The sequence below is a fragment of the Caenorhabditis remanei genome, chromosome III (assembly GCF_010183535.1).
Source record: "Caenorhabditis remanei strain PX506 chromosome III, whole genome shotgun sequence".
Taxonomy (NCBI): domain Eukaryota; kingdom Metazoa; phylum Nematoda; class Chromadorea; order Rhabditida; family Rhabditidae; genus Caenorhabditis; species Caenorhabditis remanei.
In genome coordinates, this window is record NC_071330.1 from 7416547 (window position 1) to 7440934 (window position 24388).

The 24388-nt window shown below is 36.6% G+C and overlaps 5 protein-coding genes across 5 annotated transcripts; 2 read left to right on the forward strand and 3 right to left on the reverse strand.

Annotated features, from left to right (window-relative positions):
- Nucleotides 1-1140: 1140 nt before the first annotated feature.
- GCK72_009734 (uncharacterized protein) lies at nt 1141-2770 on the forward strand (the record flags this gene model as incomplete). The annotated part of the gene is made up of 6 exons (XM_003113111.2): nt 1141-1212; nt 1260-1349; nt 1398-1481; nt 1530-1848; nt 2432-2556; nt 2603-2770. The coding sequence occupies 6 exons, from the start codon at nt 1141-1143 to the stop codon at nt 2768-2770; spliced, it is 858 nt and encodes a 285-aa protein (XP_003113159.1).
- A 333-nt stretch (nt 2771-3103) lies between these two features.
- GCK72_009735 (uncharacterized protein) lies at nt 3104-13366 on the reverse strand (the record flags this gene model as incomplete). Its single annotated transcript, XM_053727511.1, has 21 exons — nt 3104-3202; nt 3451-3870; nt 3917-4117; nt 4163-4432; nt 4482-4583; nt 4636-4836; nt 4883-5263; nt 5549-5646; nt 5792-6052; nt 10118-10331; nt 10440-10537; nt 10588-10770; nt 10822-10934; nt 10999-11096; nt 11482-11589; nt 11739-11808; nt 11920-12205; nt 12599-12785; nt 12836-12952; nt 13004-13114; nt 13277-13366. 21 exons carry the CDS (start codon nt 13364-13366, stop codon nt 3104-3106), a joined length of 3708 nt encoding a protein of 1235 aa, XP_053587088.1.
- A 673-nt stretch (nt 13367-14039) lies between these two features.
- GCK72_009736 (uncharacterized protein) lies at nt 14040-16739 on the reverse strand (the record flags this gene model as incomplete). Its single annotated transcript, XM_053727512.1, has 8 exons — nt 14040-14311; nt 14358-14830; nt 14882-15408; nt 15452-15553; nt 15601-15819; nt 15977-16091; nt 16325-16552; nt 16624-16739. The coding sequence occupies 8 exons, from the start codon at nt 16737-16739 to the stop codon at nt 14040-14042; spliced, it is 2052 nt and encodes a 683-aa protein (XP_053587089.1).
- Nucleotides 16740-19720: 2981 nt separating this feature from the next.
- On the forward strand, nt 19721-21376 carry GCK72_009737 (uncharacterized protein; the record flags this gene model as incomplete). The annotated part of the gene is made up of 6 exons (XM_053727513.1): nt 19721-19915; nt 19965-20139; nt 20183-20279; nt 20394-20602; nt 20655-20879; nt 20925-21376. 6 exons carry the CDS (start codon nt 19721-19723, stop codon nt 21374-21376), a joined length of 1353 nt encoding a protein of 450 aa, XP_053587090.1.
- A 331-nt stretch (nt 21377-21707) lies between these two features.
- GCK72_009738 (uncharacterized protein) lies at nt 21708-24040 on the reverse strand (the record flags this gene model as incomplete). The annotated part of the gene is made up of 6 exons (XM_003113176.2): nt 21708-21950; nt 22008-22385; nt 22435-22546; nt 22634-22749; nt 22898-22964; nt 24027-24040. The coding sequence occupies 6 exons, from the start codon at nt 24038-24040 to the stop codon at nt 21708-21710; spliced, it is 930 nt and encodes a 309-aa protein (XP_003113224.2).
- Nucleotides 24041-24388: the final 348 nt, after the last annotated feature.

Here is a 24388-nt window from a genome sequence, read left to right on the forward strand (position 1 = left end):
GTTTCTTTCAGATTGAACGTCTCCTAACTATTTTTATAGATTATTTAGAAGATAAATTTATCAAGCTCATTTGATAGTCAACACCCCATTTATGAAGAAATCAGTTGTGAAACACAGTAACCTATTGACATTTGTTATTTTTTTAACAAGCGGAATATCAACGAAAATTCTTTGAAACCCTTTTCCTGTGCGATTACGCAATAATCCCGCTTTCTGTCCAACGGTCTTCTTCTTCTTTTTCTTTTTTAAATCGTCTACAGTAATCTTCTTGTAAACGTCTCTAACCGGCAGTCTCTCTTGCCACTTTTCTCTTCTAATCGCACAAGCTCATCCGTTGTTAAACGTTCCTTCGATTGTTGTATTGGCAGTCATTCATTTTTCTTTCCTTTTTCGAACAGTTGTTACGCAACTGTTTCCTCTGTGCCATATAGAATACTAGTTGCTTTTGGATTGTTGTTTCTTCTATTCTTTCTCTCAATTGATGCCTATTCAAACCGCTTCTCAAGTGCGTCAAGTGCTCATCCGTTTCACCAAACAACAACTGTAACCGTCGCTTGTACTGGTTGCATAACACTTCTTTACTTCTTCTTCAGATTCTGGGATCACCATTTAATCCGATTTCGTGGCTCGATGAATATAACATTTAGAGTTGCTGTTGGTTTACTGTAACTCATATTTCTCGCATATGTTCCAACTCAAGTGCCTTTTGATCATTTTCCCCTCTTTTTTCGAACCATCTGTTGAATATCTGCCAGTTCTCCCATCTATAAAATTGTTGTCTTCCTGCATTTGTTGCATTCAGAATCTCAGCCAATCGGTTTCATAACCTATCATGGCACCTACAATTTACTATACAACACCGCGAGCAATTCATCCCATTACCGTATCCCTTTATTGCTCTTCGAGCCGTCAACAATTATTCTCGGAATCTGGGACACTGAGCCCATTATTAAATGGCGCCGAGTATTTGGAATAATTGTTCTATTCGCTTCCAACACCTTCTTCGTTTCTTTTCTGGATGATAAGATTGTTTCTCAGTGGCTCCGCCTCTTCTCTTCAACATTTTCATGTTTCGTTCAGTATCAGTAAATTCAAATATCTGTCTGAAACACGTTGAATTTCAGCTCTGCTCACTTCAAAATGGATTCACGGGTATGGCTGCCGCTGATCGGAGCACATTTACTGCCACGTGACATCAATGTTATTTCTCAGGTATCACTTGTTTAAGAAAGCTCTGAAGTTATCTGAACTTCTTGTAGATCTTTGCTAATAACAACAACACATCGATTTTAAGTAGTAACATGAGCAGTAGCAAAAGCAGCAAACCCGATGAAAAGAATTCGAAGAAGGTTTGTTCTGGTTTCAAGATACATTTAATGTTTTTCACCGTGTTTCAGTTCCTCATCGAGCGTTTTCTTGATGATGATTCATCACCACCATCTTCGATTCTTTCGCCATCCCCTCAGGCAGCCATACCCAGTGTTAGTTTCATAATATTTTATTCTGATATCTATCATACTCATTTTCAGCCAATTATAAATCCAGCAGTTGAATTCGTCAACGGTGGATACGGAGTCAAGAATCCACTTGCTCCATTGATGAATTCTCTTGAATCATCTGCTCCATCTTCAACTATTTCCACGTCTTCCCTTCATCTCATCTCATCTGTAAATGAAGAATTCACAGACTCCTTAACTTGTCACATTTGTGGAAAGAAGTTCGGATTACAACGTCTTCTTAATCGTCACATCAAATGTCACAGTGATCTGAAACGATATCTGTGTACTTTCTGTGGCAAAGGATTCAACGATACATTTGATCTGAAACGGCATACAAGAACGCATACAGGTAGGAGTGGTATACTCAAAAATCACTTTAGAGTACTCTACCTACACTTCTTATTTCTCTTTTTATTCTTTTCTCTCCACCAATTCATAACCACTAATTTGTCGTTCTTCTCACCCTCCGTTGACTTACGGTTGGAAGGAAGTTATGATCTGCGTCTCTATGTCTACCACACTATTTTCTTATTCAAACCGTGTCATCGAAATGAATCCATTGTAGCGAGAGGCGTAATATTCCACTCTTTTTCGCGCGCAAATTGTCTATACTTCTATCTTAAGTTTTGTTGGAAAATCAAATAGAGGGAAGCGAAAGAGCAATTTAATCTTTCTTCCGGAATTCAGAAATGTGAGGGAGAAAAGAAAAAGTGGATGAACAGAAGAAACTTACCGGAGTATACGGTACCCTTGCTTCAAACTTGAGTTGCTTTAGTTTAAACTTAAATTTTGAAGCTTTAGGTTAAGCTTAAATTAGTAGAGAATGTCCTCGATAATGAGGGAGTATGATGATATACAAAACTGGGGTTACTGTAATCAGAAAGATTACTGTAATTATCAATTTCTTCCAAACTTGGCTCATTCTTTTCCAGGAGTCCGCCCATACAAATGTGAGCAATGTGAGAAATCATTCACCCAACGATGCTCTTTGGAATCTCATCTCCGAAAAGTTCATGGTGTAACTCATCAATATGCATACAAAGAACGTCGTAGCAAGGTATCAAAATAGATTGTCACTTGATAAGGATTTGAAATATTTTCAGGTGTTTGTATGTGAAGACTGTGGATATACAGATGAAAAATTCGAGTTATATCTCGCCCACATCAAAGCAATCCATCCATTTTCTGCAGCTTACCTTCGATTTACTCAACTTCAAAAGAAAAACTCAACGGCGATTGCAAAGCAGCAATTTGCGCAGATCTCTTCTTAGTCATATTTCTTCTTCTTATTTTATAGTTTAGTTGATATCATCTCTTCCTTTTTCCTTTATTCTCTTTTCCAAATCATCGTCATTTTTTCCCTTGGTGACCATTTTGCACCCCGTGACTAAGTCCTCCGTTCTACCCCAATGACATTATATTTTCCCCAATCCAAGACCTTTTTACTCCCCCGAATGACTCTCCCTTCTCTCTACTTTCCCCAAAATCTCCATGATTATATAATTTATACAAAATGACACAAATAGAAACTTTGCAGAAATGACAATTTTACTGAAATAATATACTTTTTCTCTTCTGATAAATTGTATCTTTTCTATATCGCCTTAATGTCCATTTCCATTTCGACGTGGAACTTCTACGACGTATTTGCTGAGCCATTCGGCGATAAAACCGATCGGATCGGTTGGTCGGCGGAGCAATACCTGAAAATTAAATAATCATGATGACATTACTCACTTCTGGTGAACACTGTAACTAGATTTCCAGACGAAGAAAAGGGTTTGAGGTTTAAAATACCCATTTACGGCATTTATAGTTCAAAATTGTTTTTTAATACTTGTGGAATTTAGTAAAAAAAAATTTTGAATACGGTTCCGTCTTTCAGTTTTCGAGCAATGTGTTGCTCAGTTCTCATAGTTTCCGCATTAAAAAAGACTTCAATAATACAAACCTCAGCCAATGCTTTCGTCAACACAGGTGCAACTGTTCTGGCAAGATAAACTCCGTTTTCTGATGTCGGCAAATCAATTTTTCCTCTGAAAGTCTTCTCGAATCGATGTCTTTCGATACTTTCATCCTCATCCTCCAAAAGTCGAGCACTATCAGCAAATGATCCTTCACTTCCTGAATCTGGAGTTGCTGGAGAATCAATCATTGGTCCATCTTCCAAATATTCCTCATTTATTGTCTCGTAATCTTCATCTCGATCCTTGATTAATTTCAAGTCAATTACTGCATTTCGACGATAATAATCAGGAGTTCTTCCTTCATTATCCACTGCCATCGGATCTGCTCCAGCCTTTCCAAGTATCTTCAGATAATGACCACCGTCTCTGGCAGCAGCAGCATAATGCATTGCAGTTCTTTTGTTCTAAAATAATTGATAATTACATGAATGACATGAAACCAATACTTACATAATCTGGAGCATTGAGAACTGAGTTATAATGACCAGCAATGTATCGAACAATTTCAGTATGTTCATGAACAACAGCAGAATGAAGTGGAGTACATCCAAAACGATCTCTTGCTATTGCCAACTTTTTGGTTTTCATTAATTCCTTGACTTTATCCAGATTTCCTTCTTTGATTGCTTTATGAATTCCATCGATCTTCTCCTGAAATTCAAACTTTAAAGTTTAGAATTTTCCCATTTCACAAACCATATAATCAGGCAGTCGATCCAAAAACGCCTGAGTTTCTGTATGACTTGATGTCCGACTTTGCAGTAAATCTCCACAACCGGAAAGAACAAGTTGCTCTAATTTAGCCAGTTGTCCATCACGAAGCCATTGTTGAATCGAAGATTCCAGATAACTTGGAGCCACTCTATTGTGTAAAACTTGTTTCAAGGCGGCCCGAGTATCCAATCTCATTGCGGATAAATCGATTTCTCCGGAATGTTTCAAATAGTATTTTGCAGGGCGTCCGTTCTGAAAGAAGTTCGTTTACTATAGAAGGATATATTGGGAGAGAACTTACGCAGTCATAAATATTAGGATCTGCTCCAGATTTTCTCATAACTTTATACAAGTATCCTCCATCTTTGAGAGCAGCGGCATAATGAAGTGGTGTTCGTTTCTTCTAAAAACATAGATTCAATCATGGAATGACTCATTTCATTTTAAGCGGTTACCTGATCCATTGCATTCACAGATTGTGGATAATTTCGAATCAAATACTTGGCAATATCAGTCCGTTCGAAAACTATCGCTTTATGAAGAGGAGAAAGTCCACGAGTATCTCGACACAATGACAGTTTCTTACGGTCTGTCAGAAGTTTCACTGCTCTCAAGTTTCCAGTTTCGACTGCTTTATGAATTGATTGAATTTTAGCCTAAAATACATTCATTTTTCGAATTTTATAAAATTAAATTTCCAACCTGATATTGTGGAAGAACTTCCAAAAATCCAATACTATCCGCATCTTCAACTTCATGGTTTCTTCCAAGAAGCAAGTCAGCATATCCAGTTAAAACAAGCTCCTCGAGTTTCCCAATATTTCCAGTATGAATCCAGTCATAGATATCTTCTTCCAAATCTTGCAACAACGGTCGACTCAATTGTCCGGAAATCAATTGATTCATCACAGCGTTATCTTTCATCGACCGAACATTCAGTCTCTGTCCGTGAGTTCGATAATAGAATGGTGTATGTGAGTGTTTATCCTCAATGAATGCGTCACCACCACTCTTCTGAAGCACTTTTATCATGTGTTCACCATTCGGATCTGCTGCTGCATAATGAAGAGGAGTTCGACCAGCCTGAAATTAGAGAGTTTTTTGTCAGGTTTTGAGAAATTTTAGAGAAATCGAAAACCTCCTTTGAAAAATGATTCGAAAAACACAAAATACAAAGTCGTCATCGAAAATGGGAAAGAAATTGAGATGAAAGCAAAAGAAGCCTTTCAAAATGATTATCACGAATCTTGACGATATCGAGAAAACGAAGAAAAGAGAGAGGAAAATAGAAGACGTGAGGATTTGTTTGTTATGTTCAGAAGAATAGTTCTTTCAATAGGCTTATCCATTTTTTTAGTGAAAACTTACATGGTCTGTTGCATTCACACAACTTGGAAAACGGCCGAGAAGAAATCGAACTGTGTTTGTTTGCCCGTGGAGAAGAGCTTTGTGAATTGGTGTCATGCCTGAAAATAGAGAGAAAATAGTGATCATCTTGAAGATTATGATGAGTCATTCAACAATCTATCATTTAATCTAACATTGAAGATTTCGCATTCCTGTTTTCTACGTTTCAGAAGTTTTATCCGATTGAAAAGTTGGAGAACCTACCATAATTATCTCTTGCTGTAGAAAGAAGTGGTCTATCAATCAAAGACTTGACTCTTCTCACATCTCCTTCTTCAACTGCCTTGTGAATTGCATCAATTTTAGTGAGATACTGAGTGAGTCCTGATAAAAACTCATTACTTGCTGCATTCACAGTTTTCTTTTCTTTCAGCATATGCCCTCTTCCATCAAGTACAATTTGTTCCAATTTGAGTACTTCACCAGTTTCCAACCATTCTTCAACTTGCTCTTCTGATGGCGCATCTGAAAAATAGATTTGTCTGTCATGTTAAATAAATGATGGCTTCTATTTTGCTCTTTCCTATAAAGTTAATCTATGGGAACAACCATTGATTCCAAATTTGTCGAGTGGAATTCTATGCTAATAAATAAATAGTTCATAATCTTCCTGGTTGGTGTTATTACCAGCAAAAGTACATAGTTTTGCAGTTTTCAGCTCAAGACAAGCAACCGACAACTTATTTGTATGATCTCTCCGTAAGGAGATTCAACACTCTTAAATTGGAGAACTTTAGTGCAAAATACGAGCTCCAGCTCTTTTACTTCAATCAGGCGTGACTGTGTCAAGATAAACTGTTCAAAAAATTGCCAACTACTGAAAATCAAAACTTTAAAGTTATTTTCAAAACTGACTAATTTTTGGTTGGTAGTGCACTGACTTTTAAAACAAAATACTCAATAATGAATATCGGTTATCAACCCTATAGCTATAAAACGAAGAAACTCAAACCATGTTGTTCAATATACAGTTTTTCGAAAGTGTCGTTGGATGACATGAAGTAGAAATGATCAAATGGTATACGCTCATGCATCCATCGGCGCTGCCAAACCGAGAAATTTTTAGATATAGAGAGAGAGAGTATAGAAAAAGGGAAAAAAGATCCGGAAAGGGATGGATGACTCGTTTTTGGAGGAAAGAGAGAGAAACAGATCTACGACTTATTATCAATTTATCAGAACCTTATACGGAGAGAGTATGTGAATCATGAAGACTTTCACAACTATTCAGAATATTTATGAAGACGTGACACGCAATTTCCTAGAAGACACGCAAAGGTGACAGAAATATTACTAGGATGGAAGGTGGAAAAAGAATGTCATTGGGAGGAGGGAATGACAAGGATTATGTGGAAGAAGTAGAAGAAGAAGAAGACGTACACGGAGACAGAATGTTATGAATATGATTATGAATGAGGAAGGACACTACCGGAAATTGATCCATTTGACTAATAGTATTTTAGATTTAAATTTAGTTGAACGTTGAATCTCTGAACCTTTTGACTTCCATAGATTAACCGGAAATTGCCTTCGAATTGCTTAAAATCCAGGAAAACGACTTAAAACTTCAAGCATGACCGAACCAAGAAGATTAGATATTGATCTTTTGATTTTCTGTATCACTATAACATCCCACTTTCACAGAAAGCGTCGTTATGATGTTATAAAGAAGCTTTTTAAACTCAAAAATTCATTATTTCCAGATTATGTATTGATATTCTCTATTGATATGTATTGTTTTTTAGCCAGCTATTTAGAAATCTGGGTTTGTTCTAAAAAGTTTTCTATTATGCTTCGACTGAAAAAGCATTACAACAGTCTCATGGGCTCCGCCGCCCACCGAATTTCGCACGCAGAGAACTCCGCCCACATAGACGACAAAAAAGGCCGTCTAACCGTATTTAGCACTTTCCCAGAGCCAAAAAACCCTGAGAAAAAAATCAGTTGTATACTCAGAAGCTAATTTCAGAAGCCTGTAATGGTCGATCGTGCATCATTAAGCTCAAAAATCTAATACCCAATCCATTAGATTAGTCAGAAAAGATAATCTTATTTACTCTAAAAATCAGAAAAAAGTCTAGAGAAAACAAGTGAAGAATTACGAAAAAAAATAACTGCGAGGATGATTTGTTTTTTTGGCGATGAGTCTAGATATGAGAAAGATGCTCTCAATTCAAGGAACACTATGAATAATTCGAGAATCGCGAGTCTACGAATTGAAGGAGACGGCACGTTTATTGCACTTTTGCGAGTCTTTACAATTTGGAACAGGAAACGAATATTATTGGAAATAGAGAAGAAGAATATGTATGATGTTTGTGACAAACTTCCTATTACCTCCTACACAAATGAATCTCTATTATCAAATCAGGTGTAACTTGTTAACCAGGGATTATAGGATGACATGAATAGGAAGAATTAGTACTCTGAGAAACATAAAATGATTTCATTTTAACCAAAAATAAAGTCGTTTCAATCAAATTTGTCATTATTTACAAAAAAAAACTATAAGCCGAACAGAAATCGGACCGATAATGTAGTACTGTTCCCCGACCCCACCCAAAGGTGTCTATCTTGGGATTTTTGTAATTGGGATCAAGGATTATACAAGGAACTTCAATTTACGTTTGAAAACGTTACTCAGTCTAAGTAGGGCTATACAATAATTATACTCAGAATCAGAAATCAACTGAAGCAAGATCTAACCCACTGAGCTTTCTGTTAATTTGACACAATAATTCTAGTTATTATATCTGCTCGCTACCAGAGAACTTACTAAGGATAAATCAGAATAGTAAAATATAAAAACTTTCCAATTTGACTTATCTCTTTAAAATCAATAAACCTTCCAAGTTTCGAGAAGTTATAATACTTTAATGAGATGAATCTCGATATAAGACGCTTGATATTTCAAAAGTTTCGATTTTACTACTTGAAAGTGTGAAATTAAGAAATATCTGTTTTTTAAGCAGTGATACTTTTAAATTTTCAAAATAGGTTTAAATTATGGTTCTGGAATTGAAAAATTCAGAAAACCTACTTGATTCGTAAAAAATCATTAATTACTGCTGCAATTTCCAAATTAGAGCAGATTTATGCCAACTTTTCAAGAATCATGATAATAAATGGAGTCAGACTAAAAAAAGATGGAGCAGATTTATTAAAATATAAAAAATGGACAGAAAACATAAGAATAGGCGGGGCAGATTTTCCAAGTTGAAAATTCTGGACCAACATTGAAGATCTGAAAAAAAGAAAATTTTTCACGTGATGTTTATTTTGCAGATTTTTCAATTTGAGAAATCTGGACAGGAAAAATAAATTTTGTTATTTCTGCCGTGAGTTTCAACTCATCCGTTGTTCGTGGTTTTAGGGCAGAAATTGAAATGTGAAAATTCTGGATCGGGCGGTATGTTAAGAAGGTGAAAAAAATTAAGATTTCTGAAATTTAAAATATCTCATTCAACACCGAGCTGCAAATATTATTCATTTTTCGATTAAGGAGGAAAAATAAAATTCTGAATACGCAGAAACCAACATAAACACTACCAACAAAAATTTCCTTTCGAAGTTCCACGTGTGCGAAAATTTTGTTTTTGACACACGAAAAACAACCAGAATTTTCTCACTTTGCACATGCTATACAAGTTTGAAATTAGAAAGCGAAGCGCTCTAATTTGTAAATTAAGAAAATTTTGTTGGTAGTGTTTAGGTTGGTTTCAGCGTATTCAGAATTTTATTTTTACTCCTTTATCGAAAAATTAACCATATTTGCAGCGCGGTGAGATATTTTAAAACGCGATGAGATATTTTAAATTTCAGAAATCTTAATTTTTTTCACCTTCTGAACATACCGCCCGATCCAGAATTTTCACATTTCAATTTCTGCCCTAAAACCACGAACAACGGATGAGTTGGAACTCACGGCAGAAATAACAAAATTTATTTTTCTTGTCCAGATTTCTCAAATTGAAAAATCTGCTCTAAAATAAACATCACGTGAAAATTTTTCTTTTTTTCAGATCTTCAATGTTGGTCCAGAATTTTCAACTTGGAAAATCTGCCCCGCCTATTCTTATGTTTTCTGTCCATTTTTTATATTTTAATAAATCTGCTCCATCTTTTGCACTTAAATATGTGGTTTGTTAAGATAAAAAGGAAGTTGTTGGATTTTGAATATATCTGCTTTATATTCTGTTTTCTAGCGGCATAAACACGGGAAAGAAAAGAAAACTGTATTAATGGAGTGGTCCAAAAATGCTTGAACTTTTGAAATTTTTCTTCAATTATCTGAACTTTTGAAATTTCCACCGTCTTATATGTTCTAAAATCATAACTTACACGTGTCAACTACAATCATAGTCGGTTGGATCGACAACTTCCCTTTTCAGAGACACTAAGTAATAGAAGAAAATAGACGATTTTTGAAATGACACTAACATGGATTTTCAGATTTTCGAATATCTTCCGTCCACCCACTTTTTCACTGATCCAATCCCCATCAAGACTGTTCCAAAAACATTGACTCACCTGGATCAAAGAATTCATCGTCAGTCGACATTGATCTCAGCATAACAGATGAAACAGCAGATGTTGGACGAACGAGACGAGATGGATTCTGTCGATACTCTTCAGCAGTAACACCGTCTTGATCAGGCAAATCTTTCCGAGCTCCTAAATCGACAAGTGAATCGTAAATGGCATTTTGTTGGGCAGCGGCGTAGTGAAGAGCTGTCCGACCGAGCTGCAAACAAGGAATATGCGAGGATGAAGAAGAGAAGATAATCATGGATTGAGGAGGAAGATAAAGAGGAAAAGAGGATATGGGAATGCATTTGAAAACTTGAATTACCGTATCTGTTAAATCGATTTGATTAGAAAACCTGACAGCAAGGTGCTCAACGAATTCATGTTTCTCTCTCAAGACTGCAATATGAAGAAGGCGCATTCCTGAAAAAAAGAAGTTGTAATAAAGAATACATTATGGAATATATTGATACCTCTACGATCTCTTGTTTTCATTACATCTTCGTCAACCGTTTGATCCAATTTCTTTCTGTCATCCTTCTCAATTGCATCGATTGCTGCTCCGAGTCTATTCTGAAGTTGGCGGAATTCTTGAACATGACGAGATAGGCGTTCACTACTTCGTTTGGCTGCTCTCCAGATTTGATCTCCTTTTCCTGAGAATCTATTTTTTCTTCAAGCTTCTTCAAAATTGGAAAATCACAAACCCTCGATTTGAAGTTGTTCCAACACCGTATAATCTCTATTTTTGATATCAATATTCTGAATTCTGCTGAGTACATCTGGTTCTAATCCCTCTGGTGATTCAGTTTCACGACTTCTAGAAGAAGAAGATGACGTACTATAAAGATATAGTAAGCCCCCCGCACAAAAATAGCAGTTACCTCATATTATTCTCACTTTTCGAACGTTTTCTTGCCGCCGCTTTCTCTTCTGCTGGCAAATGAAATCTCTCTTTATGAAGAAGATCAGTTCTTGATGGCTGAAAATTTAAAAAAGTAATGGACATTTTGAAAGAGTTAATTGTTATTGGAAACATTCGGGAGTTCAAGAGGAAAAGCTTGCCGAGTAGAAGAGATTTAGGTTTTAGGAGAAGGGCGGAAGTGATGGATGACTGCACAAAAAGGTGTTAGAGAAGAATTATTGGATTGAGAAGGAGAAAGAAGGACGCATTTTTGCTCTACCACACTAGTCATTTCGCAACTGACGTTTGGCAACTTTGACGTTTCGAAACTGTTTTATTTTGCGACCCAGGTCATTTGTTCTTTTAAAAGCAGACCCACTCAAGTTTTCAATAATTTATTTATTCGTTTCTAGAATCCATTAATAGAAATCGGATGAATAGTTTTTCTAATTTGAAGACTTACCCTCCGTTCTCTGTTTGGAACAACAAGCAAAGTATCAACGACAGTAGTTGGTGGCTCAAGTAGTTGAGGAGGCTTTGCTGGGCTGTACTCGATTGGTGTTTTGCCGTGCTGAAGGCGTTATGATGCGATTAGGAAAAAGGGAATACTACTTCTTCAAAATACCAATTTCCCTGGAGCTTAAAAATACGTATGCGTCTAAATCTAGGAGACGAGAAGGAAAGGAAAAAACTATTGCCGTCACTTTTTTATTTTCTCACCTTATCTTTAATGTCGGCCGATTCTGGACATATGTAAAGTAAGTAGTCGATGAGCTCATTCCGTCGTTTTCTAAATATTCTCAGATTTAGATTAATTTGTTTTTGATTTGGAGTTTTAGAATTTCGCCTCAAGCCAAAATTTCCTGTTTTCCTGACTTCATTTACGTGGCAAAAAACTTACATATAGGCATGATGAAGGGGTGTACGACCATCACGATCTCGCACTAATCCCATTCTTTTCTCACAAATTAATTGTTTGAGACTACGCTCATCTTCTGCTGCAACAGCATCCCAAATACCGAGAACTTGAGATTGAAGAAGAGTCAAACGTTTAATAAGATCCAAATGTTCTGGAATATTTGGAACATGGCTCATATCAAGAACACCGTTTATTATGTCTTTTGTGAACTCTTCTGGAGATTTTGAAGCAAATCGAAGTTCCCACTCAGTCTCACGTGGAACTGGATCTGAAAAAAGAGAAGATTGATTTTGATGAATTCTGAGAGATTAGTAGTTTGGATTCATATTGAGAACAGTTTTCCTTTTAAAAAAGAAAAATTCAGTTTGGTCAGAACTTCCTGAGGTTGAAGAGTATTTTAAGATAATCTTCTACTTAGTGAAGAAAAACTCATATTCGAGACAACTAGTTCTGAGTTTCAACTTATTCTAAAAAATTAGAAAAAAAATCTAATAAAAGCAACAACCGCTTCCAAATACTATGAAAATGAAAGTGATGAATACTGAAATGTTTGAGGCGATAGATAGAAACTTCTGAATGATTTCATATGTGTTTTTATAACTTGTTTATTCCTTCACTGATCTCTCTTTATCCATCTATTTTCATTTGATCGTCTACTTACAAACGTTCGCATATCGAGCTCTATCCATATCAATCAATCCAGGATTGGTTCGTACATCTTGAGCTGTAAACCCTTCTGAATCCGCCAGATTATCTTTGGCTCCCTTCTCCATCAAAATGAAATAAAGTGACGGATCTTGATTGAGTCCTACCAGAGCAGCTGCGTAATGTAAGGCAGTTCTTCCATCCTTCAATAAGTTATGTGATTTATTCTGGAAAAAAGTACGTCATTCCTTACGTTGTCATGCATGTTGATTGTATTCAAAGAGTAGGCCAAGATGGCTTCCACAATAGTTTTATGTCCGTTTAGCACAGCCAGAATTAGTGCAACACTTCCTGTATTTGGATGCGCAATCTGAATTTAGAAATGAATACATTTTAAGGACATTGCCAGTTCCGGATTAACCTTCAAAGCTTGTGGTGACATTTTTCGGGAAACTTCCAATAAATTTCCTTTGACGACAGCGGAAAGGAATTCTCGGGCTCGAGTTGCAATGCTCTCTCGACGCTTTCGAACCTGAAATAAAAAGGAAATGGAAAAATGACAAGAATAACTTTCCCGAAAAGAGTGTCTTCAATGAGTCTGAGAACCTCGATAATTACGAAAGACTAATAATGTTTGGATAAAACTGTTACAATTCTGTTTTTGTAATTTCACTTTCAATTTTTCAACACTTACAGTAGCTTTTTGAATTCTTCCGGGAATATTCGGTGGCGTTCCGGGCGTTTCCATTTTAGCATCAAGAACAAGTGGCGGTGGTCGCATCATACGTTTTCTCTGAGTATCACAGGATTATATCAATATCAACTTATTTATGAATAATCCGAGAAGAAGAAGCAGGAGAGAGATAAGACGAGAAGGCGTTGCTCGATGAAAGAGTGGAAATGAAAGATTAAATGAAGAAATAGAGAGGATAATATGACGATGAAATACTTCAACTCTTCTATCTCCCTTCTGAAAATGGGCGGACGGATGAGAGTGACAATGAATGGAGTCGTAATTGCTATAAATGTCAATAAATCTCTTTTTTGTCTCTTTCCTCTTTTTCAGACTTGTGTTAATCCTTTTTGTCAGCGACTGGATTTGCGTAGAAGGGCTTGAGAGCTCGAGAGCTTTTCCGTTTTGTTGGGATTCTATATATTTATTCGTAGAGAGGGGGATTGTCACGAGGTGAATTCATAGGACAAGATATAACAAATTTTAGATTTCAAAAAAAGCAAAAAATCAGAAAAAACAAGTGATATAAACAAAGTTTGATAACATTCCAATTTCAAATCAGTGAGGATTCTGATTTCTATTATGAATTCTAGATATGGACACTTCCAAAAGGACCATGATGAAATTATACGGAATAGTAAAACGAAAGACTAGTGGAACATATACAAAAATATCGAAATAATTGGAAAAATAAGAACAAAAAACAGAATTGAAAGACAACAAACTACTGATATTGTTGAAGAAGAAGTTGTGCAATATTTCCAGTTTCATTGTGAATATCATCTTTATGATCCTTTTTGCTCTGAAGCAATGAAGCAACTGAAGACGTCGGAGCATCTTCTCCAGAAGTATCAGAGAGATTTGCATCATTGTCATCTGCATCTTCCTCCGTTTGATTCGAAGAAGAATTGAAGTTTTTAAGTAATGAACTTATGTCCAAATTTCCACTCAAACTGTGAAGCAATGGGAAAATAGTTTGGGCGATATGAGTATTATCTGAAAAATAGAATGTTACAAGATAGATATCTAGTCGAATTCTTACTATGAGCAAAAGAAGAAATATCAAAAACATGAGATTGTATCATGTTTTGTGGTGGAGATGGAGACTGACGAGCAAGAAGCGCTCCACTCAAAACATCCACTCGATTTGTCTCATCATCCATAATTGAAACACTTTCTACCGTTCTTCTCTCTGTTTTATAGTTATGAAATATCTCAGTTTTTCTGACTGCAACTGCTGGCGAGTTATCTTCACAATCCTCCATACTCATTTTGATTAAACTGTGATACTTCGAAGGATAGTGTTCGTCAATCAGCATTTCGGGTAGTCCCTGCTTAAAATCTTTCACTTGTTCAGCTGATATCGAACCGAGTTTGGGTTTTCCGTTTTCCAATCCATAACAAATCGAAAAATGACCGATGTTTTCATCACAAAATCTCATGAGCATTGCTGAATTTCTTTCTACGTATCCAAAAGAGACGCCAGCTTTTAGAGTTGAACAAAATGTAATGAATCTAAAATGTTTGAACATATCATCCTAACTGTATTAGTTAAATTAGTTTTACCCTTTGTTGAAGAGACTAATGACAGTCTGATAGTCTTCTGAAGCCGCCATTTGTTTCTTTGTTTTCGATGACTTCTTGTCACAGACTGGAGATGGACATAGCTTATGACCTACATCCTGAATCATTTCACACGATTTGTGCAACCATTGCCACGTGGTATGCTCCAATTCAGTGCTCATATCGAGAACAGAAATACATTTTTCATTGATAAACTCTTTTCGATCCACTAGAAAACTGTCAACTATCGGCTCACTCAGCAACCGATTTCTCAATCTTTTCATTTCTTCGTGTAAATCTCTTTGTTGATTTCCGACTGATCCAAATAAATTAATCTCAAGAAGATGTAGATCATTTGGGCTACCACAACGAAGGACACGTGGAAGTAAAAGCATAGTTTGGATGTGTCTCAATTCATAATCCGTTAGAAATCTTGCTTGAGGGATTTGAGATTTAATAAATGCACGCAGAGCTTGGCGTAGTGTTCCCCAGGGAAGGTGGCTTTTATCAGGGGAAGATTCGTATGAATCCTGAAATATATAAACTTGAACTGAATTTAAGATATTCTGTTACATGTTGGTCACAATTCAAAAGTCTATTCCAGAAGATTGACTGTAGAAGCGGTTCAGTTTGATCATTTGTGATAGCAATCAAGAATGGATGACTGATGAGTGACTGAAAACAAGAAACATATGACTTGAAGCTTCTTGAAACTATATTACATGAATAACAATTATTCTGTTATCAATATTGATATGAACTTCAACTTGAATCGCATATCGAGTTGATAATTGACGACGATCAACCATTGAGTTCAAAGTAACACCCATTTCAGGGAACGTTGCACATAAGAATCCATTATCGTATTTCAATGAAGTTGTTCTCACATTTTGCTCATTCAACTGATTTGCAAAGATCAGAAGTTGAGCATGGCTCGAACTCTGAAGTAAGAAATAAACAATTCGATACTCTCATCACACTGAAACGTGCCTGAGAACACAAAAGTTTCCCTTCTGAATTCATAACAGCTCCACTTTGTTCAGCACTTTTTGTTGCAGCAATACCTTCTCTCTGGGTCAAAATCATTTTACCAGCAACTTGTCTGAACTTTGATTCCGGGGTTTCTGCACTCAATTTGACAAGAGATGCACGGTAAAAGGTTTCAATAACTTGAGGACAACTGATCTCATTGCTCTCCGAGATCGCGTAGATTCTGAATTTTATTTTTCTTAGAGGAAATATTGATGAGTAACAAATTAAAAAACTGGAACTTCGAAAACATTTTTAAGATATACAGTAACAGCTATATTCCAATGACTTCTAATTTCGAAACTTTAAAGAAATGTGTCAGCTGATAAGGTTTTCAATTTGCTGTTCTGAACGGAGTCAAATTTTAAATTTTAACTTTTTTTTCATTTTGAAAAAGAAAATACTGAAACTCCTTACTTAACACGCATTGTTGGATGGCTTGTTCTGCATTTCACAACATTTCTTGCCCTGTGAATGAGTGGAGCAAAATCCAGTTCAGTTTCAGCTTGATCTGAATAAACTCCTGGAAATGTTCTCGGCCATTCAATCACTATTGATTCCTTTACTACATCTTCAATCATCTTTCTTTGTTCGTCGACATCTTCTAATGGAAGTGAACATGCCTTCTTGAATACTGTTGAAAATCTGAAATGATTTGAATGCACCTCACAAAGTACAATGCTTTGTTTCCAGACGTCTCTTATCATCTCGCTTACTCGTTCATGACACTCGGAGCACCAATTCGACGACTGTCCACAAACAGCGATGCCCTTTTCTGTGCTCGAAGAAATTCCGATTTCTTATCACACAGTGACGCCAATTCTTGCCGCATTTGTGCCAAGTTGTGAGAGCGTTTCGCCTGAAAATACAGACAGAATTGATAGGCGGAAAGAGGGGGTCAGTAGACATTGAAGAGATAGAGGAGGGTGGTCAGTTGGAGAGAGTTACAGAACTGATCAATGATACGAATGGACTGATATGGCGTGAATTATTGAAGGTGAGTGTTCAAGATTACAGATATTTCAGTATACAGGGAAAGAAAGATAGAAGAAGTTAAAAATGAGTGACTCATTACCATTAAACAAACTTTTGGAATTGTGCAATGTCATCAGCTGATTTTAAAAAAGTAACTCCCTCTTTTTGAGTTATATAGTGTTGGCAAAGCGTGTGTAAGTCTGTTCAAAAGATCAATTTCTCGTATCAAAATTTTAGTTCATTTTTCTGATTTCCTTCTTCGATTAGGCGACGATAACAAAACGGAAGTCAATTAGCTTTACAGTAATCTAGTAGAGCTCCTTAATAAGATTCAATGGAATCATTTTTGTTTCTTCTTCCATTTCCCAGGCAATCGAACTTTTTGTGAAGACAGCTGCACCAGAACACAAAACATAATCACATCAATGTACTCTTTTAGAATTATTTTCTAAAATTTGATATTCATAAATTCGAAATTTTAAAGAAATAATTCCGATACCGTAATTAAGTACATCCTAGTCAACATCCTATTTGAAAAATAACTTGACAAAACATGTTTACGTTCAAGTTTTAAAGAACACTAGTTACCGTATTCTTGCTTTTTCTAGTTTTGTTTCAACTCAATAACAATTCAAACAATTCTTCTTCTCTCCTTCTTTTTACGGAACATATCTTTCTCTTGTTCATAATATTTTGACATCTCCGGTCGGTCTGTCATATGCAAATAACGGTTACAAAAGTGACCAAAAACACATCAAAACGCGCGGCGCCTTCTAAACCTTTTCATCAAATATTCATAAAAGGGCAATGGGGTCTTTCGTTCTTTTATTGAATACAGTCATCAAGAGTTGACGGAACAAATAAGATTTGAAGTAAAACGGTAATTTATCAACCCACCTCAAGAAGGTTGTCGATGACACACGCCTTCCTTTTGTTAGTTGACGACGTCGTCATCATATTCGTCATGCCCATCAGACTTCTGCAAATTGAAGGATTGAGCCGTTGGGAATAAAGATAATTAGAGGAAAATTTTCAATAAGATAAAGAATTAGAACTCAACAGAAAGGAAAACAATTTGTCTAGGAGGAGTAAGATGTTCAGAATGTTTGGAAATGTAGTCAACTGGAAAGAGCTTTTAATTCATAATTCGGAAGGACTATTTATGTTTTAACTACTGATAATTCAACTAATCTTGGAAAGTGCACTATTGGAGTGAGCAGAAATTTGCAATAACTACGAAAATGGAAAGTATGAATGAGTAGATTTCGAATGTCAAGTGAGACGATATGACCTTCACAGAGAGTTTTTAAATCTAAAACAATGGATGTTTTGATGTTAGAGGTAACACCTGTAGACATAACATTGTGACTACTTGCAAAAAATGAATGAGTTTGTTATGAAATCCCAAAGAAGAGTGCATAACACAACATGAGGAATCTACAGCTTTGAATGAATTCAGAATAAGAATCTTATCGAGATGATGGTAGACATGTTCCTATACGTTTCTTCGTACCGGAACTGGATGATTCCAGAGAAGTTCAGAAAAGCAAGAAGAGCCAATGAAACATTGAGACGTGTCCGAAACGGTGACAATTTGCAATCAGAGCAGTCTCGCCGCAATTTATGATAAGTGAGGTGTCTCACCCTCTCTCTTTTCAGGGCAATACCGATAAGCGAGATGAACGAATTGAATGGAGCAGCATTGTCTGATGTTGAAGAGAGAGAAAAGGGACACTAAAATGAGGTGGGCCGGACAAAAAGGGACTCAATGTAACAACATTCAAACGTATTATGATTCATTAGGTTTCAAAACCAAGGTTATAATATTATATGGCAAATAGAGGTAGTGTAAATAGTGTCTGATAGGAAACAAGAGCTTATCAGCAGAAGGAATTTGTCCTAATATAGCTATGAGGCTGTCAGAAGAAGTAAGGGGGTACTGTTCTGTAAGAAAGAAACAAGAAGGAATGAAAAGAAAGTTGTTGGCATGGAAGAAGGTTTGGAGTATCTTTTTTATCAGATTGATATCAAACTCTTATGGTTTTGTAACAACGAGCAAGTTGAAACTTTGTATTAAAAAACAAAACATGCTTTGCGTTTTACGATACCAGGTTTCTATTTGAACAAAAACAAAAAAGATACTATCATATTAGATTGTTTGTTACTAGTAGTTTCATGTTGGGTGGGGTGTTGGACCAATAACTAAATTTGCCATCTTCATGATCTAATGCTGGAGTTGACTATAATCGAAACAGCAACTGTCAATCATGTTTTGTCAGAAAAATAGTATTTTAGATGCAAACTGATCATCTGTGACTTCTTTTGATTCATTTAACAGACAGGAAGCTTATTCTTATTTGAACTGCCGCTCTTAGGGAGTACTGTAGGCATCAGACTTTACGCAGAAATGCAGAGCAATCCAAACTCAAAATTGATAATTTTTAAAAACTGATTCTCATAAATTCTTGGTAAGCGAAATGACTAAACTAAAAATCATGTGACAAAAATTATAAAAGTTCGTCGAAATTATTTTACTAAAACTCGTCACTATTCACTCACCTATCTCCCCAGGGTATAAAGATCATTACCATTTGCTTTCCATTAGTAAGAGTGCAACTCAATTCCACCTACATTTTTTATTGCATAATTCAAATTTCGAAATCTTCTGTGTATTTTTTCTACGCTATTCTCTAACACCCTTTTGAATAAAAGTTCGCAAAAAATTGCAAAAAATAATGGCGTGAAAATTAACGTGAGTTCACGTGAAACGTGGCCATACTTGATATGTCCCGCCCGGCCTCATTCACGTAGTTAATCATCGGGACGTTTAACGTCGAAATGTGCGATGAAGACGTGATGTCGATGAGCCCGCCCCCATCACTGTCACCTCAAAATTTCCCCAATTCTCACAATGGTTTCAAAACTGAAGAATTAGAACTACATGCTCCTCCCCTGATCCCTTCTTCTGTTCATTTTGAGCATGCTCCTGTTCGTGAAGATGATAAATCCATGGTCTATCAAATTATGTATGCGGTAAGTTTCGAAAAATAATTTTGGTTACGCTACCCTGAACATTTTTCAGCAATCGCAACACTCGGACTCGAGTTTTCATCGGCCCGTGACTCCGCTTCAAATTACTATTCCTGATGGAGACTCGTCACCAACAGTTCCTGTTACTTGTGGTGCCACATCTGGAAAAATGCACTTGAATTTGTTCATGTGCCCAGGCATTCATCAGCCGTGCATTGAAGTCGGAAGTCAGTTTTCTTTTCGTCACCAGTCCATAAAATATAATTTCAGATGACTTGCTTTCTCCAAAGCAATTCACAGTTCGTGGTGACAAAGAAAGACAGAAAGACTGGAAAGCAAGCATTCGTGTTGGAAGATCTTCTCTCAGGTACAGTTCTTCAAGTCATAACACAAAAGTATACTTTACTCAACGTGAAATCCCAATTTTTATCAAATAAATAATCACCGAACGCTACTAACATGGATTTATTTCATTTTTCAGAACACACATGGAAGCGTCAACCATTGATTTCTACGATCATCCTAATCGGTGCAGCGGAAAGTGTCAGAGTCGAAACTATGTGAATGCTCCAACCGATGAAGCAGCTCAAGCTCGTAAAAACAAACGAGCAACTGATGCTATCATACTTAAAACTGAAATAGAAAATGAGATTGCCGGAAAAGACTCCGAAAGTGGTGATAGAAAGACGAGTAAGTTTTTATTTCGTTTCAGTTATATAGTTTTTCAAGCATATATTTTTAGATGTGAAAAAAGCTCGAGGACGTCCGCGAGGAAGTGTGAATAAACCAAGACCATTCGTGAAACTCGAACCACAAGACGACTTTTTCGATGAGTTCTTCACAGATGCACCACCTCCACCAATGGGATCCGAACATTCCATCAGTGATCATAATTCGCTCCCTCCACCGAATCGTTCACAACAAGAATGTTCACCGTACGGTGAAATCCATAACTGTCTTCAAAATGGTTTGTGTTTGTATTGCGAAAACAAAATAGGAACTTCGTTTTTAGATCCCATGAATTTCTGGTCTCAAATGCAAGGGTCTGGAGTCATCGGGCATTTCTGTGATGATATTATCAGCAGTGCAATCAATTTGAAACAATTGGCACTTGAACAAGTTGTCAGTCATAATACTGCCAACATGTTGACTCGCACCGCATTCGCTCTTGGAATTCAACCAGTCATTGTTCAACGTGTGCAGTCGATCGAAAGAAATGTGTACCAACAACGAAAACACGACGAAATGTTCATGGAGATTCAAGCAAAACTAGCCGAAGAACAACGTCTTAAGAATCAACTCGAGCCGAGTACTTCGGCTGTAAGTCACGAAAGTGTTCACACTGCTCTCGAAATTCCAAGTGAAGATAAAGAGGACGAATTCATCGACGTTGGAAAATATGAACCATATTCTGAAGCAGGCGACTCATACCATATGGCACCTGGCCCTAGTCATCTTCTGTAATTTTTTATAATAACGACAATAATTTCCGTAACCTATTATCTCCCTTTAATAGTCGTTTCTTTTATCATTTTCTTGTTTATTGATTGTTTGTATGTAGTGTAGAATGTCCTGTATAGAATACAATTTAACTGTAATCTAGCGACCCTTCGCTGTCTACTTGTATGAGCTTACAAAGCTTTGATACGATGAGCGTTTTATTAGCCTACCCAGATGATAAATGTTTCACTTTCAGACATTTTTTATTATTAGAAAACGCTTCGAGAAATGGAAAATATAATATCATTAATTATCAATATGCAATTTACATTTATGCAGAGTAGAAGTTAGTCAATTAATGAGAGAATTCAATTCCAGTAACTTCGACCTCTCCGTCGATTCTGAGTCCGATGTAGTCGCCGATCGGGTTTTGAGTACGATGCTGGAAGGTTCCGAAGCGTTCGCGGTTGATGAAGATTTGGATCGAGAACTCCTCGTTGATGATGGTCAAATCGAATCCAACGTCTTTCTTGAATGGAGAGGCTCCTTCACGCTCTTCATTGTCCCAGAATCCATTGCGGTGGGAGTTGCGAACGACCTGAAATGATTTATCAGTTCCCATTCATAAAATTAGAGTTGATTTACTGAAACTTACAACTTTCTCCTTCAGTCTTGGATTGAAATGGAAGAGAACATCCTGGTTACGAGCGACCAAATCGAATGACCAACGATCACCTTTTGGTACTCCGTACAAATGAATACGCTGTCCCTTCTCGAGATGTCCAGCTGGGAATCCAGTCTCCCATGGCAATTGATAGAAACGTCCTCCCCAATGAATTCCATTCAAGGAGACTTCGCCACGGACAGAAAGATATTCAATCGACTGGAATGGAAGACGATATTTGAATTCGTGAATCTTCTTGTTGTCAGCAGAGATTTCGAATGATTCTTCGAGAACGCGGATGCGAAGATCGAAGTCTTCTCCAGCTTTGAATGGAATCGACTCGCGCTCTTCTTTTCCCCAGACACCGTTCTGAAAAAGAATACCTCAAAATAATAAATACAATTTTTTTTAAACCAACATCGTAGCTGTTCATAACGATCTTCTTGTCCTTGAAGTTGAGTTTCAAGTGAAGAATGACTTGGGTATTTGGAGTGATTTCACCTCCACCGCGAAGAAGATTAAGCTCAGCGCTGAAATTATAAAAGGCGTTTGTCAAAATTCTACTCAGTTTCCATGTGGTTTGGTATCTATCTATAGCTTAAAAACATGAGACTTACACTTGAGCTCCCTCGTTGATCTTTCCATGAACATTCAGAGTCTGTCCAGCCTCGAGTGGTTGTCCGAGACGGGAAGTGTACGGAACAGGGAGAGGAGTATCGTTCTCGTGAGAAGTCTGAAAATTATACCAAAATTAGAACTAGATCATTAAAACATTCGTTCTGAAAATAGTAAGAGAAGAAACTATTTCCACAATTTCTTCTCACATGGTTAACGTCTTCTGTTGAAGTTCAAGAATTTTTCAAGCAGAAAGCGTCACTTACCATTTTCGATAGCAGTCGATGTAGAGTGTCAACAGCAATGAAAACTAACTTCGAGGCCAGGGACGACCTAAAAAGGGGCGGAGCTTAGTTGTGGACAAACAGATGAAAGAGACAGAATGAAAACTGAGGAAATGAGAGAAGATCAGAGAAAAACGCCTCTAGTTAGAACATTGACGAAGTCGATGAGACGACGCCAAAAACCGAGAAGAAAAACAAAAAATATAGTAGATAAACAAGAGAAAGAAGAGAGAAAAAGAGAGGAAACGAAATGGGAACAGAGTTTGTGTTCTTTTGAATTTTAGGGAAAGAGAGAGGTCGGAAAAAGAGAAAAGGCACCGAAGGGACAGACAATAAAAGTTTTTGGTTGGCGACTGATGAAATTGAGGGGGGTCGGTGAGTAATCACAAAGAAAAATATGTTGATATTGTCACTTTTTGTGATCCTTCCGATATAGTACAAAGGAAACTTATACGGTTGTTTACGCTCGAAAAGTGGATCTATTATTTTTGTTGTTTCACTTTTTATGGCATTTTAGAATGTGTTTTATTGAAAGAAAAAAGGAAAAATCTCGGCCGGGCCGAAATCAGAAAAAATCTCGGCCCGGCCCGGCCCGCTCGGCTCGTTTTGAAACATTTTGAGTTGTTGAATTTTTTTGGAAATTTTTTGAAAAATGTGAATATGTATGATAATTTAAGCATTTTTACTCTATTTTTTCGAAAAACTTCAAATAAAATTTGGTAAAAACGGGTTCCCATTTTTGAATCCGGGCCGACCGGGCCGGGCCGGGCCAAGAGAAATTTCGGCCCGGCCCTGCCCGGTCAAGAAAAATCTCGGCCCGGCCCGATTTTTGACAAGTCTGGTTATGAGAGGAGAGTTCAAAATCTGATTACATTAGTTTTGAATTTATTCAATAATGTTTCTGAAGTTAAACAAAAAATCTGGAAATCCAAGAATAATCTTCTACCGTAATTTTTCTTTTTACTTCCAAAAAAAATTGACTTTCGCTAGCAAGATCCGAAAATTTAATTTTCATAAAATCATTCGGAGTGGCTTAACAATCCAAAAACAATCGTTAGGAAAATGTTCGAAATACATCTGGTTTGTCATCATATATATACTCTTTTGTTACATCATAAGCATCATATTTTGAATAAAACCATAAATCAAACAACACAGTTTCAAGCTGACTCCCAGTAAACAAACAACAGTCCAAAAATGCTTCATCTCTGATGTCTACAGTAACCCGATGTGTTCTTTGAATATTGAAATGTTCTAATCTGATCAATATCTTCGATATATACGCTTCAATTCGTACGGGAAGTATATGTAACCTGTTGTCGAAAAGAGCACATTTTGTCTCAAATGTCACTTCTTCTCCTGTCAGTTCCTTCTTCTTTCTTCTTCTCTTTTTCAAATCAGTTTTTCAAAAAGTGACCCTGAGAAACTGACTCATTTCCCTCTCATTTCTCTCTCGGTATATCCCTCTTTTGT